At 41.5% G+C, this 18217-nt stretch overlaps 1 protein-coding gene across 9 annotated transcripts in view; it reads left to right on the forward strand.

The window, feature by feature from the left end:
• MCC (MCC regulator of WNT signaling pathway) overlaps window positions 1–18217 on the forward strand; it is a 238735-nt gene that overhangs the window by 216575 nt on the left and 3943 nt on the right. For 7 of the 9 annotated variants that reach the window (XM_063424041.1, XM_063424047.1, XM_063424046.1 and 4 more), the window contains one exon: window positions 17511–17633. In XM_063424041.1, coding sequence (XP_063280111.1) covers window positions 17511–17633 — 123 coding nt within the window. The other 2 variants (XM_063424042.1, XM_063424043.1) reach the window with 2 other exon arrangements.

An 18217-nucleotide genomic window follows, 5' to 3' on the forward strand; every position in this document is an offset into this window, starting at 1 on the left:
GTCTAGTACATGGAGAAAGCTTACTGCAACCTGTTTAAACACAGCTATGCTAAAAAATACCAGAAGTCTCTAACTAATGTTCTGGATAAATAGGCCCTCAAATATCACAGTGATATTTAGATCATCACAGCTCCACAAAAGAATTCTAAAATTATCAACGTCCTTTGCAGCCTCCTCATTAGCCAAAGAAGTAGGACCAGAATACAAAATTAAAAGTATTTGTCCCAGTAGCTGTGTTAGCTGAGGAGTTGGGGGAAATGTGAAACAAGTGCATATCATGCTCTGTGGTCCAGAGGCGGTATTTAAATGCCAGTGTTCAGGAGTCTTTCAGGGCTGGTTACAATTGGTGTATATGTCCAGCAGCTGCTGGTCCTCCCTATCGTTTCTCCAGGAAGCAGACACTGATGCAGGGGACAACATGCAGGGATAGGGACAAAAATCCATTTGTTTTTGAGTCTGTTTGTAGGAGCATGTGATATCATTCAGCAGCCCTGCTTCCTGTCCCCTCCTTACCCTGTCATTACAGAAACTAAAGCTCTGGCTGCTCCCCCCTCTGCTACTTTCCCATTCTGCCTTGTGTTGCTGTTAAATTGTCACGTTCTTCTCAGAAGAGAATTAACTGAAACAGAATGCAATCCCAAAAATCCAGCAGGACATAGTTACAGTTTGGGTTTCGGTGTAGTTTGGAAGCATTTACTTGCTCATAGTCTGCAAATGGCCATGCAGCAGAACAATCTCATTCACAGAGCCAGGCTGGCTTCTCTTGGTAGATGTGGATATTTTCATAAATCTGGAATCCAGCAGCGTGTTGTGAAGCTTTTGTTAGTAGTGCCCATCAGCAGAAATTCAAGGCAGAAGCAGTTCTTCATCTATTGTGTCATAACATATTTGTTCTAGAACAACTCAGGATTTCTTGTAGTAGTGCTCAGCATTAAAACCTATGTTATCAGGTTTTTACAGAATTCACTTGCCTTTTATATGGTCACTATGTTAACTAAGAGAAATGTAAATTATCTTTAAGTCCTATGCTGTTAAAAGTAACATCTAGGTTAACTAATTTCTGGTGTTGCAGGCTAAGCTCACTAATTCAGACACATCCTGTTCCAGCCAAACAAAACACTTTCTGCCAGAGCCTTTAACAGTTTTATTTTCCCCTTTCTCTTTTCTTGATGGAATGATGAAGTGCTTTAATGGACACAAAGCCTCTTCTTTCTTGAGTTTGACAATAACAAGGTTCTTGGAAGGAAATACCTTACTCTTGTGAGGGCAGAAATGTGTTCTCAGCAGCCTCATGGCCTGATGCTCTGTCCTGGTTTAGGGCAAATTCAGGAGGAAACCTCCAAATGGGGTCCCACTGGGAAGCAAACCCAAATGGCCCCTTCCCCGATCAGTCTGGAAGAAAATCTCCTTAGAGAAAAGTGGAAAAAAAAATTATTTACCAAACAAAATGCCCACAAGCATAAAAAATGAATAACATGAAACAACAAAACCTCTCACTGCTCTGAAGAGAGATGGCAAAATTGAGAATGTCCTTGCTGTGGGTGTAGCTGAGTTCACTCAGTCTATCAGTTCCTCCAACACTGGAAAATGCCATCCTGGACCCCAGTGGGACAAAGGTGTGAGTTCCTGATGTTCCCCTGCGTTTCCAGTCCAGAGTAGGTTTAAACAGTCCCAAGAAGAAGAGAAAAAACAACAACAACAACAACACTAAAAAAAAAAAAAAACCCCACCACCAAACAAACAAACAAAACCAAACAAACAAACAAAAACAACAACAACAACAAAAAAAAAAAAAAAAAAAAAAAAAAAGAAAATAAACCCACCACCAACCCCAAAAAAAAGCAGTCTGGGGAACTTCTCTGCCTCAGCTAGGTAAACTAACTAAAAACAAAAGAGATCTCTGTCCTGCTGTCTGTCTGTGCTTCAGATGAACAGTCCAGGAGCAGAATGCAGAGGAGCAAATGCTATTTCTGAAAACAAATTCTGTGCCACTTCTTTCTCCCCCTTTGCTCTTGGAACTAGTCTTAAAGATACAGAACTTAATATACAGCACAAACAGGACAGACAGTTGGGGATACAAGCATCAAAAAGTCAACCCAGGACATTCTGACGCCATGATGATTGTGCCAGAGGCCAGTTTCATAAGACAAGATCTGGTTGAATACCCCCAAATCAGACATATGATGCAGTCTCTGAGGGAATACCTTAAATGAGTTCTCTTCCTTGCTGATTTGTTCTGCTCTGCTGGGACAAGGCAGGGACCACTGTACATGACTGGTATGAGTTTGTAACTCAGTAGACACATACCAGGTTATGCATTAATGCAGGTAAATGCATTACAGGTGGCAGGAAGGAAGCAATAAGAATTCCATCTTGCTTTAGAAGGCTGATGATAATGATGATAGAACTGATCTTTTCTTCTACAAAGCTGTTTCACTCTGTAAAAAAATGGCTTAGCTGGCAAGACTGAAACTTCTCCCTCTCCCTAGGCCTTGCTACAAATGCTTTGATTGTTGAGGTCCTCCTGTGGTCTCTGCTTGTATTTCCAGCTGCTGATAACTTTTCTGTCTGTGTAGGATTGTATTTTATTCATATATTTAGAGAATCATTTATAAATCACTAAAATACCTGGCCAGGAAGGATCTAGCAGTACTAGGCAAGGACCATGGCAGGCAAACACTTTATAACTAGACTGACTGTTTAGGCTTCAGCTGCATCATCATTTGGCACAAAATTATGATCCTTGATGTCTGTGCCATATTACATGAATCGTGTCAGTCTAGACATGTTTTAGTATCTCTCTCACAAAAGAGTGACTTTACTGCTGGCAACACTACAAAGGAGTTTTATATTTACCATGCCTGATGCCTTCTAAACTAAGAGATAATGTAGTAAGTCATGCTACTAATTGTGAAGTCCCAGAGGAGAGAGAAAATGAATAGTAATCAGTAGGAGTGGCAAACAGCTCTTCTTCTGTTAACAAAAAGTACATTTTGCAAAGAGCTGTGGTCCCTCCACTCTGGAGTGGAAGCTGCATGTATTTCTAGTAGGACATAAAAAATGCATCCTATTGTCATAACTTCCTGATGTCTATTGAGACAGAACAGTGTTTGTTGCACTCTTATGTCCTTATTCCTGTCTGAAGACCACAACCATGCTTTGTGCCAAACTCCTTTTCAGAGAGCAAACATTACAATAGAAAGCTGGTCCAAGGCATGGCAGTGACTATTTCCTGACATAATGTCAGTGAGAGAGAAATCAAGCCACCTTTCTTTATTTAAAATTTCCATAAACTTCATGTGATGGCATTTTAACCTTGCATGCTTTGAAGATTCTACCTTAGTTTCATGATAGCAGGAATCAGTAAATTTCATAATTGAAATTCAGGCCTATGCTGAGCATCAGTAAGGCTGTCTCAGAAATGGAAATAGAAATGCCTAAAACACACCCTACTGTAACCATTCAGATTCAAAATTACTCTTTAGACTTCTACTGATTCGTAAAAGCCTCTTTTTCTTTGACCAAGGTACAGGGCAAACATGCAGTGGGTAGAAGTTGGGGGAGAGAGGCAGGGGTTGGTGTTCTGGACCTACAGTTGCATCTTCAGCTGCTTTCTGTCCATGTTTGCTTATTTCTGTTCTCCAATTATCACATCAATTAAATGAGGAGATAAGCAACTCTGAGGCATTTGAAAACCAGACACTAGTATGGCTTCCAGTGATTGTAAAATTCTGAGATGTCTCTTTTTTGTGACTGTGCAATATCCTGCTGTGGTTTCCCCTTGGCTGCTGGAGGGGCATGGTGGTTTCTTCTTGGCTGCTTCAGAAGGCATGGCCTGTCTCCGGAAATCTCTCTGGAGAGTCCCACTGAGAGAAACCTTCTCACAAGAGGAGAAGTGACTCATGGTGATATCAGGGACAGGTTCCTTAGAAGCACCTCGAGTAACTATTTTTACCATATGCCTCACCGACAACCGTAATTTTTTTTCTCCACTTTTGACATGGAGTAAATAGTTCTTACCACCATGTGATTATCTGAACTGCTAAGCTGCTGTGCACTTGGATAGAATCATCACAGGGAGCTCCAAATAGCTCCAGGTCTGGAGAGCTTCCAGACTGGGCTGACAAAGCTGGGTGGGAGGTTTGAAAAGTGAGTGTGGCAGTGTGGCAGGCATGCTGCTGCCTCCTTCCAGGGCTATTCTCCCTTTTGCTGCCAGTATGTTACTTCCAGGACCACACCTGGCCTGTCTTCCCCCTGCAGGTGGTGTAACATGCTTGTGGTACTGTCTGGTTTTTGAGATCTATTCTGAGTGTCAAAAACAGAGTTCACTTTCTTGGTAAAGTTTGTAAGTTTAATAAAAAACAATTGGGAGACAGAAATAAAGCAAATAGTTAATAAACAATTACGACCGAGTCACTTGGCATTCAACCAAGAGTACATCTACTAACAAAAGGCTGTTCCTTTAAAGCACCAACTTGTTGCATATTCATAAATCCATATGCATGATTCAAAAATTCATCTTGAGTTTAGATGTTTCTCTGTTCAGTTTTAACTCCCCCCCACCATTTTGTCTTGCAGATCAGTCTGCTGGTGGCTCCATTCTGTCTCACACTCTCTGATAACAGAGGTTCAATAAATCCCTCCCCTGGAGCTATGGTCACCACCATCTTCATCTGGATAAGATAATTCAGGAATGCAGGGCGGGGCGGGGGTGGGGTGAGTTCTCCATTCTCCGGTTTAGATGTTATATGAACAAAAGCAGTCTTTATTTTAATATCATGCTATAGCCTAAGAAATATATATTAATCACACTATTTATTTCTAAGTTTCATTAATAGCAGAAATATAAGAAACTATATTAATACAGCAAACTTTTCCATTATACACATAGTATTCATTTTAATATTTGTGAAAAGCCAGTAACATAGTATGAACTTAAAACATGAGCATCCTGGAAATCAGGAAAAAAAGCAGTACAGTATTTTACATTTACAAAGTGGTTTTTAAAGCACCCTCTGTCACCTCTGCAATCTGGAAACACCTCCTGTGTACAGGTATCTGTCAAGCACAGGTGGTGCTTCAGCTAGTGAGCCAAAAAGACATGGCATTTGAAGAAAGTGCTTCTCCTGGCATTTGAGTAGTGTTGCTTTGTTGCCTCTTTAAAACATTTATTATATTCTGGTTGTTTCCCTTAGCAGGCCAAGCCAGACTAGTGAGGCAGGCATACACTTGAATTAGCTTGGGGATTCTGCATTCCAGCCTTACCTAAGACATTACCTAAGACTGCTGATGAAAATTTATCTGCATTCCTTTTAAATGTCCAGCTGTTATCTCCTGAGAGGAGTCAAATGCCTAGGAAAAACAGTCGTGTCACCCTGTTCAACTGGAAAAGCCAGAGAGGGGAGTGAGGGATAATGCTGGGCTCACTACAACAGGAGGGTATCAAGGAAGGAGTAGGAGTAGAGTGTGGGGTGGGAGCTGTGTGCCTCCCCTTCAAAGCAAAGCAGATCACAGATAGCTATGAACTGTGCAGGAGGTGCCTTTCCTCCCTCCCCTTCCCCACTCCCGTGGCCTGGGGCTACATTACTAGCATGGACAGCTCTAACAGGAATCCTTAGTCCAGGCTGTTGCTGGTGCTGCTGTGTCAGGCTTTGTGCCTGCAGAGGTGGTGCCAGGTGCTGGGCTGAACCTGATCATTCCTCTCCTCAGGGGATCTGGGATTTGAAGGGATCTGCCCACAGCAGATCTCTTCTGATGTGTAAGAAGATGTACCCTAGGGATGGCAAAATCCCTCTGCCTGTCGGTAAGCTCTCACCTCTTCATCTGGAGAGAGCTCATTCTTCTTGTTTTGCTTCAGATTTAGCAAGAGCTGGGGTGCTCTTGACCCCATGACAGAGGGGTGGTAGCTGATGCTTTCAGAAGAAAGGGAATTAGCTGGCAGCACTCCAAGCCAGGGGCAGAAAAATCAACTTTGTGTGCACCAGAGAAGAGCAGCTTCCTGTTTGCAGCACTGGGGAATTTTCAGTGAAATCAGCGAGAGCAGGAAAATCTGGGAAGGCTTCTAGCACATGAAAACTGAAATGTCTGGAAAAGCTCAGACAGAAAGGAAAATACAAGGTGCTCATGACCTCGCTTACTTTACTGTGTGCCAAACATGATGTCAATGTGTGGAGGCCAAATTGACAGAAACAGTTCCCTTTATGACCCTGGCAGAATTCCCCACTCTCAAAAGTGGTAGCATTGAAACCAGAGAACACCAGTTAGCCCCTTCCTGTTCAGCCATCCTGAAACAAAAAGCCCTTTAAAACCACTATGCAACTGCCTACTGGGTGTTTTGATTGTGAAAATGCTAAACAAAACCCTTTATTACCAGCATATTGGGCATTTCACTGAAAATAGTGTTTTCAGCAGGTGTAGTAGGCTGTAGGCCTTTGAATACACTCATTCTGAGCTTTTCCCTGGAAAGGAAGTAGTCAGGGATTTCCCCAGCTGACTTCTCATCAGCAGAGAGCCCTTGTGCTAGAAGCAAGCCATGCCCTCTGATCATAGGTTCATTTCCACTTCTGGGAATATTTGCTCATTTTCTCTCCGCACACAAGTGTTGTGGCTGTGTTTTCTGCAGCCCCAGCCTGCAGTAGCCACTTGGAGGAGGAGCTGTTGGGATAAGAAGCTCTGCTGACTTCTCCAGTCCAATAGAGAGTGAGTCGGGGGCTCACAGAATTTGTGTTCTCTGAAAAACACTAGTTCTCTGTGGCAACCCTAAAAATCCCCTCATGGAAACTTGCAGCTTTGCCCTGGAAGAATGTACCATAGTTTCCTTGCCTAGGCTAAGAAAGGACTTCCCCCATGGTGCCCTGCAGAACTACTGCCAGTCTGTCTTGGATTGCTTCCCCCACTGGCCGCTTGACCCTGCCCTCCCCAGTTGTTTGCCCCTCACCCCCCCCATAGGTCTGTTGCCCCTTGTCCTGCCTTTGTACCACCCCTGTGCCCTCAGACCATTGGTTCCTGACCCCATACTTAAACTAGGGCAGACCACATGGCCTGGTCTTCTGCCCATGATCCTTTCAGCATGCTGAAATAACCTCACTGGAACTATATCATACAGGAGGCCCTTCCTGTCTTTCCTTCACTGAGGCATGTGTGTGTGCATGGACTTGAAATGGCTGCTCCTGTGGCCTGCTCTGAGCAGCTTCTGAAGGAGATGCTTCGAGAAGATAGCAGCATTTCTCCATCCTGCCGTGATGCTACAGTTCTCCTTCCCTCTTCCCATGAAAATATACAGATAAGTGTTTTCTTGGGATACACAGAGGTCCATATTACACCCCTGGGGCACAACAGCAGTGTGAGTTTGGTGTGTTTGCTTCCATGGGAGTTTGGATCTGGGACTCTGAATGACTGTCTGGCAGCTCATGTGGCAGCAGGTTGTGCCTATGCCAGTAGGATATTCCATATGTCTGTCACATCAAGTGCAGTTCCATCCTTAGTTTGCAACTTTGACATGTTCTCATTGTAGAGACATGGCTCATATGCAATATTGAAAATATTCTGTCATATTAAGCCCTGTAGTGGCTGATTTTTCACATCCTGCAGTCAGGAAAGTGCTGTGGTGCTGGAAATCCCCTTAAGACAATACCTCAGGATTCAGTATAGCTCCTGTTCACTGCCTAACTGTACAATCAGTTTTGAAGAGAAACAAGTCTGGACAATTCTTTCTGACCAAACTGAGGTGATCAGTGATAGAAACTGAGGGAAACAGGGGGAGTTACTATAGTGAGGTACAGGGTTCTTACCAGCCTGTGAAGTACAGCTCTGAAGTCTCTTATCTACTACTCAAACAGAAGATGCAACATGTCAGGGAAAACCTGACATGTTTTAGTGTGTAATAGTCATTAACCCAGTGCATCTTAATTTCCCAGAGGAAACCAAGGTGTTTGCCCTGCTTTTACTGTTGCTGCTGCTCCTTTATTGTTGTGTGTGGCTCCTCAGGTGTGACTTGTTCTATAAAATGTCTCTTGAAGTAAAGATATTTAGATAGGCAATTTTGAAATTAGGAAAAGGTGTAAAAGTAGATCCCTATGTGTTGGGGTTTTTTGGATTTTTGGGACATTTCAGCACAGCAAATCAAACCACTAACTGCTTTCCATGAGATTAAGGTTAAATAGCTATTATCTAGTGCTATTTCATTGACTTCAAGACATCATGAAAAGCCAAAAGAAATACTGGTGCCAGTGTAAATTTGAGTCATCTATAGATTTGAAGTATTACCCACTGTTTCCTATTTGGATAGATGGTTCAGAACTGGCATCTGAAACTTTTTTAAGTAACTTGAACACTCTTCTGGCTCTGTGTCTTTGACAAGCAGCAAGACAAGGGTGTTGTAGATGAAATGTAAAGAAATACAGCTTGATGTTTTGGCTGAGCTCAGACTGAACAGGGCTGGTTGAAGGCGTGAGTGAAAAACAGACAAAAGGTGATATCATTGTTTTATCAGCTAACAGTCACCATAGCAACCAAACTTTACCATGCATTAAAAGTTCCTCAAAGTCTTTCCACCGTGTTTCTTTTCCGTGCAACTTTTGTTACAACAGGTGTGTGAAGGACTTTAGCTGCAGTGAACTGTGGCACTACAGCGCTCTTTCCCATACAACTGTGTGCAGTTTCCACAGCAATACCTTTTCTTGCACATGATGTTAAATCAACCTCACACAGTTTTGAGATTTCTCTGTCCAACACTGTGCATATTTATTCCATTGGACTTGCTATTCACGCTAGGTTGTCATGGTGGAAATGGTGTTACTGAGCCTTCCCCAGAACCTCTGGATGTAGCAATCTTAGAACAGAGTAGGGTAAATTTGGTCCTTCTCTGCTCCACACATTCATAGTGACATTCAACACATTCGTAGTGCCATGCTGTAAATGCATTGGGTCTGGCTTCTCTCACATCTGTTCTTTTCCTTTTTGTGTTCTGGCTCTTTTTCTTCCTGTTTCCTGTGCAGAAAACAGATTTTGGCTGTAGACTGTGCAGAGCCTTTCTGACTGCTAAGATAGAATATAAAAATTAAGATTTGCATTTGGAATGGATGGCAGTAAACTTCCAACTGTGAGGGAGAAAGATTGCATTACGTGAAAGGAAAGAGCATGTTCTTTCAATGAAGGGATATACAAAGAATACTGATGATTCTTCATCAACAAGGGCCCTCTTATGTACTTTTTAATTTGGCTGGTAACCCAGCGCCTGAATCTGTTGAGATAGACTGCTAACTTAAAATATTTCCCTGTCTGACTTTGTAAAAACCCTTCTGTTGCTGCTGCAGCTGGGTGCTGTCCCTCTCCAGTGATAAAAGGCTGCCATATCCAGGCCTTCCTGGGAACTGCAGGCTGCTGAGCTGGCATTCCAGGAGGATCTGTGTGGTCTTTGCAGAGCTGGGGAAGCTTTCATAAACGTCAGGGTATTCATTGCTGTTGGGTTTATATGGGAGCTGGCAGTTGCCTTGTTACTGAGGTGAAAGCAAATGTACTCATGTAGCAGCACTGCAACAAAGCAGGAGGAGAGATGGATCACTGGAGAATGGTTCTAGGCAGCAAAGCACAGACCCCATGTAAACACACAAAGTTCACATATCTAAGAGCTGATGCTGCAAAATCTATGTCCCAGTTGAGCCCAGCTCCTTGTCACTCTTAAAACATCCCTTTTTGGTTGTTTGTTTGGTGGGGTTTTATGGGTCTCTAGTTTGTTTGTTTGGAGGGTTTTTTGTTTTCTTTTGGTTTGGTTGTTTGGTTTGCTCTGTTTAATTTTTTGGTTTTTCTCCCCTTCCAAATCTTACTTTTTATTCTCTCAGCTATCTGTGCAGAGTTTGGGTCACAGAGAAAAACTCCTGGAACAGTCCCATCCATGTATGTTTAGCAGTGGGCTGAGCAGGTATCAGCCATCATCTCTACAGCAAGGAGGTCCCCAGGAAGAAGCACCTGCCATGCGCCACATGCTGGGAACTGCTTTTTTAACCCAGCTTGTTAAGGCTGTAAAGCTTGCTCCTGCCCAGAACTTCTGTTTTGACCAGTTTTTCTTTCCCTCACAGAGATACTTGTAATGTGAAAATATTATAAGATATCTTATTTCCATTTTGTCATACTTCGTGTAATTAGCTTTTGGTTCAGAATTGCTATGTAAGTACAGGTAGCAATATTGGCATTTTATGTCTCTTTTTTAATCTATCTTTGTACTTATTTCTTAGTGTGATTCACTGCATACAACATCATGATTTACCAGAGAAGTTTGTTTACTCTTTTGTCTGCTCTGTCTCTGATCCTGAATTCTAAAACAGTGAATGTTCTATGTTTCATGAGGGTAGCTGCAACAAACTGACTTCAAACTGCCCCTGACTTCAGGGCTGAGGGTGGCAAGAAAATAATTAGGAGTGGGAACAACTGTTGGCACTAGAAAAAGAACACTTTAATAACAGATAAAAGAAAATAGGGACAGTGCCCCAAAACCATGCATAGTATCCAGGAGAACTTTGGAGTGGTAACCAACAGAAGACCTGGAATTGTGGAAAATATGACAATATATAGGGTAGGTCTGAGGGTAAGGGTCCAGTCAGAATCTCCAACTGGGGACATAACCGTATTTGTACAACATAACTGACCAATCATATAAACATAACCTTATACGGAACAACTTCATTAACATGCAAACTCCCACGAACCTTCACTACTCGCCACAACTACAAAGGGTTTCCCCTGGCCTTAGGTTTAGAGTTGCTTCGGCTTGGCCAACTCCCACATCTCTCCCTTTACTGTTTTACAAAAAATAATAACAGAAAACCTTTCCCAAAAATTTTGTAAAGCTCTTTCTAAATAACTAATTGAACATGACAACTCTGAAAATATAACAAAACTTACAACCAAAATCAACAAACTCATCTTAACAAACAACAACAGTTAAAAGAATTCATAATCTAATTTTTACTAGTGATACCAATCAACTTAAACAAAGTGCATTAAACCAGTCTTTGAGAGCTACATTTTGGAGCCAAAACTTGCCCATGTCTGCACCTTCCCATATAGTCTTTGTCTCTCTTTCTCTTGGGGATTTTTCTTAGCATTCTTCTTACAGATATTGTTGCAGTGGCAGCAGATATGGTTTTATGCTTCTAGCTTAAATCTTCTTTACCTGTAAAAATATAAATATGCCTCCTCCCCTCCACAATTTACAAGATTCAAAAATTGCATACATGGTTTTAGCAAGTCTTTCTCTTGTGGATACTGCCTCTACTTCCCCTTTGTTTTGTATAAGAGGTGCTTGAAAGATTTATGGGCTCTGTCAATGAGAAGGTATACTGGTGGTGTGTGTGTTTTTGTTACGAAAATAAAGATAACATAAGATCAAAACAATATGCAGCAAAACAGTAGACTTACATTTAAACAAAATTAAAGTAGATATTTGTGGTTGTAGAGACGGCCACGACACTCACAGTGCTTCAGTAAAACTTCAGAGGACTTCAAGCATCAGCTCCTTGTTATCTAAAAGTCTTTCATACCTTTTCTATGTAGCCTCCCATGGGCAGCTCCACACAGCTCTGGCTCTTTCTCTCCTTCTCTCTTCCTTCTGCAGTTACAACTTGCTCCTTCCTGTCCCCAGCACAGCCACCTAACCCTGTTCTGTCCCTTGTACAATGTCTTGCCCTTTCTGTCTCTTGCATGACCTCCTATCCCTTCCTCCTCACAGCACGGCCAGCAGACTCAACTGACTCCAACCAACTCTTTTATCACACCCATAGCTGTGAGGGCAAGGCTGTTCCCACTCACGAGTAATTAACACAGCTGCAATATATCAGAGGCAAGATTGCCTTTAGCACTGTCTCCCCACAATTCCCCTTTTCTTTTTTTAATTATTAAGTTGAACATTTCTAGAAAAGCATGTTCGGATAAATTGACATTATAACATATAAATACAACACATGTTTTACCAGACTAGCAAATAAATACATCGTACTGAGTAATAGAATTTCTTTGTCTTCAATTTCTTCTTGATTACTTTTCTTGTTTCTTCTTCAGCTGTGTTGCTTTGCTACTGGTAAAGAGCCCTAAAAAACACACTTTAACATTAAATATGTTTCATAATGTAAATGCCATTTCTTTAATTTATCTTTTAAAGACTGGCAAAAGATAAGGCAGTATATCCACAAATTAACAAATAATTTGGCTACAATATCATAAAACACAAACACACAAATTTGTACAATAAACCAGTAGCTATACAGTATGAAGTAGTTACACACACATAGACAGACATGGAATAGAACTTAGTGAGACGCTGTAATTTACTGTTCCCTCTTTTCTGCCAGTCACTATTGTATTGCTTATTCAGTTCTCTATATTTTTGTTTCCATGCTTCTAGTTCCAAAACTAATCTGTTGGTCTCTTGTACTCTAATTTTTCACATCTGTAAATGGAGGGTCTAGAGAAGCAGTAAGAAAATGAAGCAGTAAAAATTAAGGGTAAGGTACTGTAAGGTACTGTAAGCAGTAGAAATGTCCCAGCTGCTTCTGACAACCTTCATCCCTTCCATCTACACAGAACCTGACACTGCTACTTCACTACTAGAGTCACTTTAGAGTCTAGGACAGGGGTTCAGAGGGATGTTTTATCTAGGTCATAGCTACAGAAATCTTCAACTTGCTGGCTCTTCGTCGATCTTCTTTGCAAACAGAGATTTTCCGAAAGTTGTGGACAGCAGGAAGGGTGGAATTCTCATTCTGTCCTGCCAATAGGTGCCTGTCCAGCACTGCATGGACAGCCTCCATGCAGTGCTGGACTGGCAACAACTGGCTGTTGGCACTGAATGTAGCTCCTTCACAATAATGAACAAACTAGCAAAATTTATGGCCTCTCATTAACTGTACAACTTACAAGCATTCAGGAGCCCTTATTTCTCAGGTGCAAACATTCAAACCAGCAGTTTTAAAGCACACAGCCAAAGAGAAGCAGACTTCTCAGCACTTCAGGTGACGCAAACAACATGTCCATTGGTGTTTCAGATAGGAGGGTTTTTTTCCTGATACTTGAGTCCGTATTTCTCTCCTTTCTCTGTTCATTATGTTCCCAGCGGCTCACCTGTACTCCACAAGTGTCAAATTACATCAGCTCTGGACCATAGGCAGGTACCCCCGTGCTCTCATGCTTTGCTGGGCTCCGTCTCTGGCTGCATCTTGCCCTACAGCCCACATGCATCACACTGGTCACTGTGTTGGTCATCACATTGGGGTCACCATATGTGGTGTACATGAACTGTAAGGGCAAGGCTGTTCCCACTCTTGAGTAATTAACACAGCTGCAATATATCAGAGGCAAGATGGCCTTCAGCACTGTATTTCTCCCCACAGATACTATATGCAATATAGTAAAAATGGTACTTTAGAATTTAAATAAGTATATTTTTGCAAGTATAACAGAACTTGCAATTAATTCTCTTAATACTTAGCTTTATTAAAATATTGCTAAACTGAACAGAAATTAATCTTAATAAAATTATGTAAACTCTGTAATTATAAAAACTCTGTTTGGCTGTTTTGTTTAAATTTGTACTAAAAAGGTTAAGAGGTGGACAAGATTTGTAAGTAATAAACTACGGGTTAGATGTTTCTGTGGGCAGATGTGAGTCATCTACAATGCTGAAGTAAGCAAATTGTCTGGGAGGTTTTCAGTGAAGGAAAATAAATCTTCATATTCGCTACTGTTTGTTGGTTTGGGGAATTCATTGTTTGATGGTAGAATGCTGTTGAAGAGAGCTTCACATTGGTTATCTAGATTTGTAGACAAACTAGTTGTTGGTTCTATGGGTACGGGGGGAGGGTTGTTTGGATTTGTGGTGGTGGACAGGATACTGCTGTGCTGTTGGAGAAGAGTTGTTGAATAATGTAAGGCAGGATTTGAGATAGAGATTTAGGCTTGTTGGGAGTAGTGGGTTTATTTTGCACAGGGAGGACTTGATTATTAGTTTGATGTTCTTGGGAGCAGTAGTTGAGTGGTTGCTATTAGTGTACTGTTGTTTGAGGTATTCAGTGGTAAATTCTCACCACTACTTTGTTTGTTATCTAGTGAATTTGGTGGTGCAAAGAATTGATTGATATTTGTAATGTTGTTGTTGTAGCAGATGAACATACTTGGAATTTATTTGCGGTTTTTGTTTCTTATTTTTTTTTCCTTTTTCTTTTTGGTCAGGTGGAATATATTGATGGAACTTTAGTTTTTTCACTTTTGGTTCAGGGGTCTTTACATCTTTTGATGTTTATTTTTTGGGTTCTTTCAATCATTGCTTGGCCTGTGAGGGAGTGAAGAATACCTGCAGTGTGTGTGATTCCTCATGAATTAAAGAATTATTGTATCTTGTATGAAATATATACATAAGGAAATGAGGATGTTGCTGGAAAAGAATGAAAATTAAAGTCTCAAGCAAAGAACACAACTGATTATTACTAACCATCTTTAAAAATTAATTTTTAACTTTGCCAACAATACCTGCAACGTGCTTGTAAAATAAGGCTACAGAACTCAATAATCATCAAATAGTCAATATTTTATCATATTTGTTCATATTAATCTATATTTGTTATTCATTCATATTCATTCATGTTGGTATTCATATATATAAAATATACTAAATACTTTGTACCAGAAGTCATATATTATAGTAGTCATACAACCTTTCCATAGTCTGCACTACCAGGTGTTCATGGGAAAAGCTGTAGCTTATGCAAAGGCCTACAGTAATATATCTACAGAGGGTCTAAGTTTTGTCCTAGGAATTGTTAGCTAAACACCTGCTGGAACATTCTAGGCTTATGCAGGAAGACCTGATAACAGCACAGTCGTTAATAAATATAAAAAATACACTTCTTTTAATGTCTTTTAATGTCCCTTAACAGTTGCAGGTTAGGCAACTTAGAGTAATGAGACAATACTAAACAAAACAGTTGTAACACACAAAATCAAAATTTCAACTTCACAGATTCATTATGCCAAAAAGGTATATAAAGAAACAAGTAATGTCTATTTCATCTTGGGGAATAACTGCAGCTTCCAACTGTGCTGAAAACTGAAACATAGGTTGAGTCATTCTAGACTGGGGCTGTAAAGTTGCAGGTTTCTCTTGTGTAAATGGTGGATTTGTTTGAAGACCAAGTTCAGGCAGCTGTCTCAAAGGTAGTGTCTGAGTGCGTGGTGGTTAAGCACTGTGCTAGTGAATGGGATTTTTGATATTGGAGGTGATGTTTCTGTAGAGCTGTTTGGTCTTGAGGTTTTGGTGGTGGCAGGGTTCGAAGTGGTGGTAGGTGATGCTGTTGAGGGCTTGGGACCTTGGCTGTCTGGTTTACTATAGGCCCCTTCTCCTGCAAGACAGTTTAATGTTAATGCTGCCCACATTTTGTCCCCAGCATAGTCAGTTAACAATCAATTCAATAGTCTCTTCCCACAGGGCATATTCAGTTGGTGATAATAACATTGTCATAATATGCTTTAAATCATGGGGGTAAATACATGAGTGGTAAACGTGGCACAAACTAGGTTGTTAAAATAGAGTGAGTCTCTCCCATGATCTTTTACCATTCTGCAAAGCTCTTTTATTTCCCTATAACTCATGGGCTCCCATCTCGGGTAACTCCTGCCCTTCAATAGCGTACTGGCGCAACAGTGAACTTTGAAACTATCTGTCAGTTTCCTTCCTTCATAGCAGCCTTTCACAGGGTCTTCTTCTTCTGGAACTGGGGGCTGAGGTAGTAGAGCATCGGTGTCTGGATCATTCCGTTCTTCCGAGGAGGAGGAAGAATAGCTTAGGGCAATAGCAGTTTTGTTATCATTAGAATTGTGGCAATGCCTTTTGGCCTTGTCTGTAGTGGCTGCCATGTTGCTGGTTGGTGAGGTGGAAGGGCCTTGGGCCAAAATGGCAGACTTCTTGGATGCAGTTCAGTTTCTAGCTTAGTGTTGGAGGCGTGGTTCAAATGGAAGATGGAGTGATTGACGTTGCAGGCAAGGTCTGAGATCAAGGGGATGAAGTTAGAGGAGTGCTTTTGGGCAAAAAAAGGGGTTGTGGGGGTAGGAAGTGGAGGAGCCAAGATGGTGGGAGGATGGTCAGGCTCCCTAGTCACATGATGACCCCTTCCATCGTGGGTCTCTGGGGGACAATGCTCAGGATGGCATGGCCAGCGCCATCTTGGACCATTGTGGAAGGTTTGCCAAGGAAAGATTGCAGGGAAGGTTTCAGGGTAGGGGCAACTGATGGACCAGGTAATTGACACTTAGCTCACTGGTGAAGGGTCTCAAGGAGGGTATGGAAAATGGAGAGCATGCGGGGCATGATGGAATCCCTCTTGGTTGATAGATTGTATGATTTAACTCCCACTGAGTCCCAGAATTCGGTGAAATTTGAAATTTCATCAACAGAGGTGTCTAAAATTTTTAGAGACCCACCTCGCTAACAGTTTCAATTCTTTCTTTGAATATTTTTACCATGGTCTGTCAAAATTAACTTAAAACGTCCATATATGCTCCTTTCTACTTTGGACATACAGCCACCCATTTTCTTCTGTCACAGCCTTAGGGGGAATAGCTGCCAGAACGCCCCAAATCTTTATGACTTGCACCCATCTTTTAAAACACAATGGCAAAATTAGTATTGATGTACTGTGCTTCCCCAAAACCCACCTGCAGTTCTTCTCAGGTGAAACCGTCACTGTCCTTGCCAGTCCTGCTTGAGGTCCTTTGTACTGACAAATTAATCTGCCGGGCCCAGCACAATCCACAGTCCTGGGGAGCGCTGGCCTACCCATCAGTTATCCCCAGCTGACATGACTGATACCAGGAACTCTGAATGTCAGGGTCCCTGTCAGAATGTCACTTATTGCATGAGGGTAGCTGTGACAAACCGATAGGTCCCCTGATTTCAGGGCAGAGAAAATAATTAGGAGTGGGAATGACAGTTGGCACTAGAAAAAGAACACTTTAATAACAGATAAAAGAAAATAGGGACAGTGCCCCAAAACCATGCATAGTACCCAGGAGAACTTTGGAGGGGTAACCAACCAAAGACCTGGAACTCAGGAAAACATGACAATGTATAGGGTAGGTCTGAGTCCAGTCAGATTTTCAAACTGGGAACATAACCGTATTTGTACAACATAACTGACCAATCATAAAAACATAACCTTATACAAAACAACTTCATTAACATACAAACTCCCACGAACCTTCATTACTTGCCACAACTAGAAAGGGCTTCCCATGGCCTTAGGTTTGAGTTGCTTCAGCCTGGCTAACTCCCACAGTTATAAATACCAATCTTTGGAAAAGTTTATTGCAAGAACTACCTCCTGTATTATCCTAGTAATAATAAGGAAAATATTTGCAGCATGTCAGCCCAGCACAGGACAATTTCCAAGCTGAAGTGCTATTTCTGTTTTGAAAATAGTTTTCCACCTTTTGAAAATAGTTTTTCACCTCCTTTTCTCCTGATCCAGGGAGAAGAAGCTGAAAGCAAGAGTGCAGGAGTTAGTGAGTGCTTTGGAGAGACTCACGAAGAGCAGTGAAATCAGACATCAGCAGTCTGCAGAATTTGTTAATGACCTTAAAAGGGCAAACAGGTAAAGGATCTACCAGCAGATGGACGCATTATTGGTTTATTCTTGCTGTTGCAAAGCACTGTAATATTCCACTTATAGTAATGAAAAGTTTCAGGATCCTCACATTTCATCCACATGTTGACACTCCAGGGTTAGAGAAAGGAGAGGTACAAATCTCCCATGTAAGCCACTGACAACTACATAATTATGAACAGAAAGCAAGGAAATGGGTTAATCTCAATTGAGTTGCTAGTGATTGCACAATTTAAAAAGAAAACAACAACAACAACAACAATTTATGAATCTCTTTTTAACTGCTCTATTTTCTTTGGCTCCAGCCTCTTCATTAATAAACTGTGTTGGATAATCACACCTAAGTTGTGTTGCTCATTCAGGGCATTTTTCTTATACTCTCCTTAGATGGCCAAGGAATATGGTGGACTGCAGCTGCCCTTCCTGCAAGCAGCCTCTCACTTACAATGTGGTTTTCCTTAAATTGTATTTAAAAGCCTTTGTGGTGAGAAACAGCACTCATTTCAAGCTTTCCAACCCGGTCAAGCTGGAGGCCCAGAAGCTACTCAGCAGCTCACAAATTAGCACAAAAT

Source organism: Prinia subflava, chromosome Z, assembly GCF_021018805.1.
Source record: "Prinia subflava isolate CZ2003 ecotype Zambia chromosome Z, Cam_Psub_1.2, whole genome shotgun sequence".
Taxonomy (NCBI): Eukaryota; Metazoa; Chordata; class Aves; order Passeriformes; family Cisticolidae; genus Prinia; species Prinia subflava.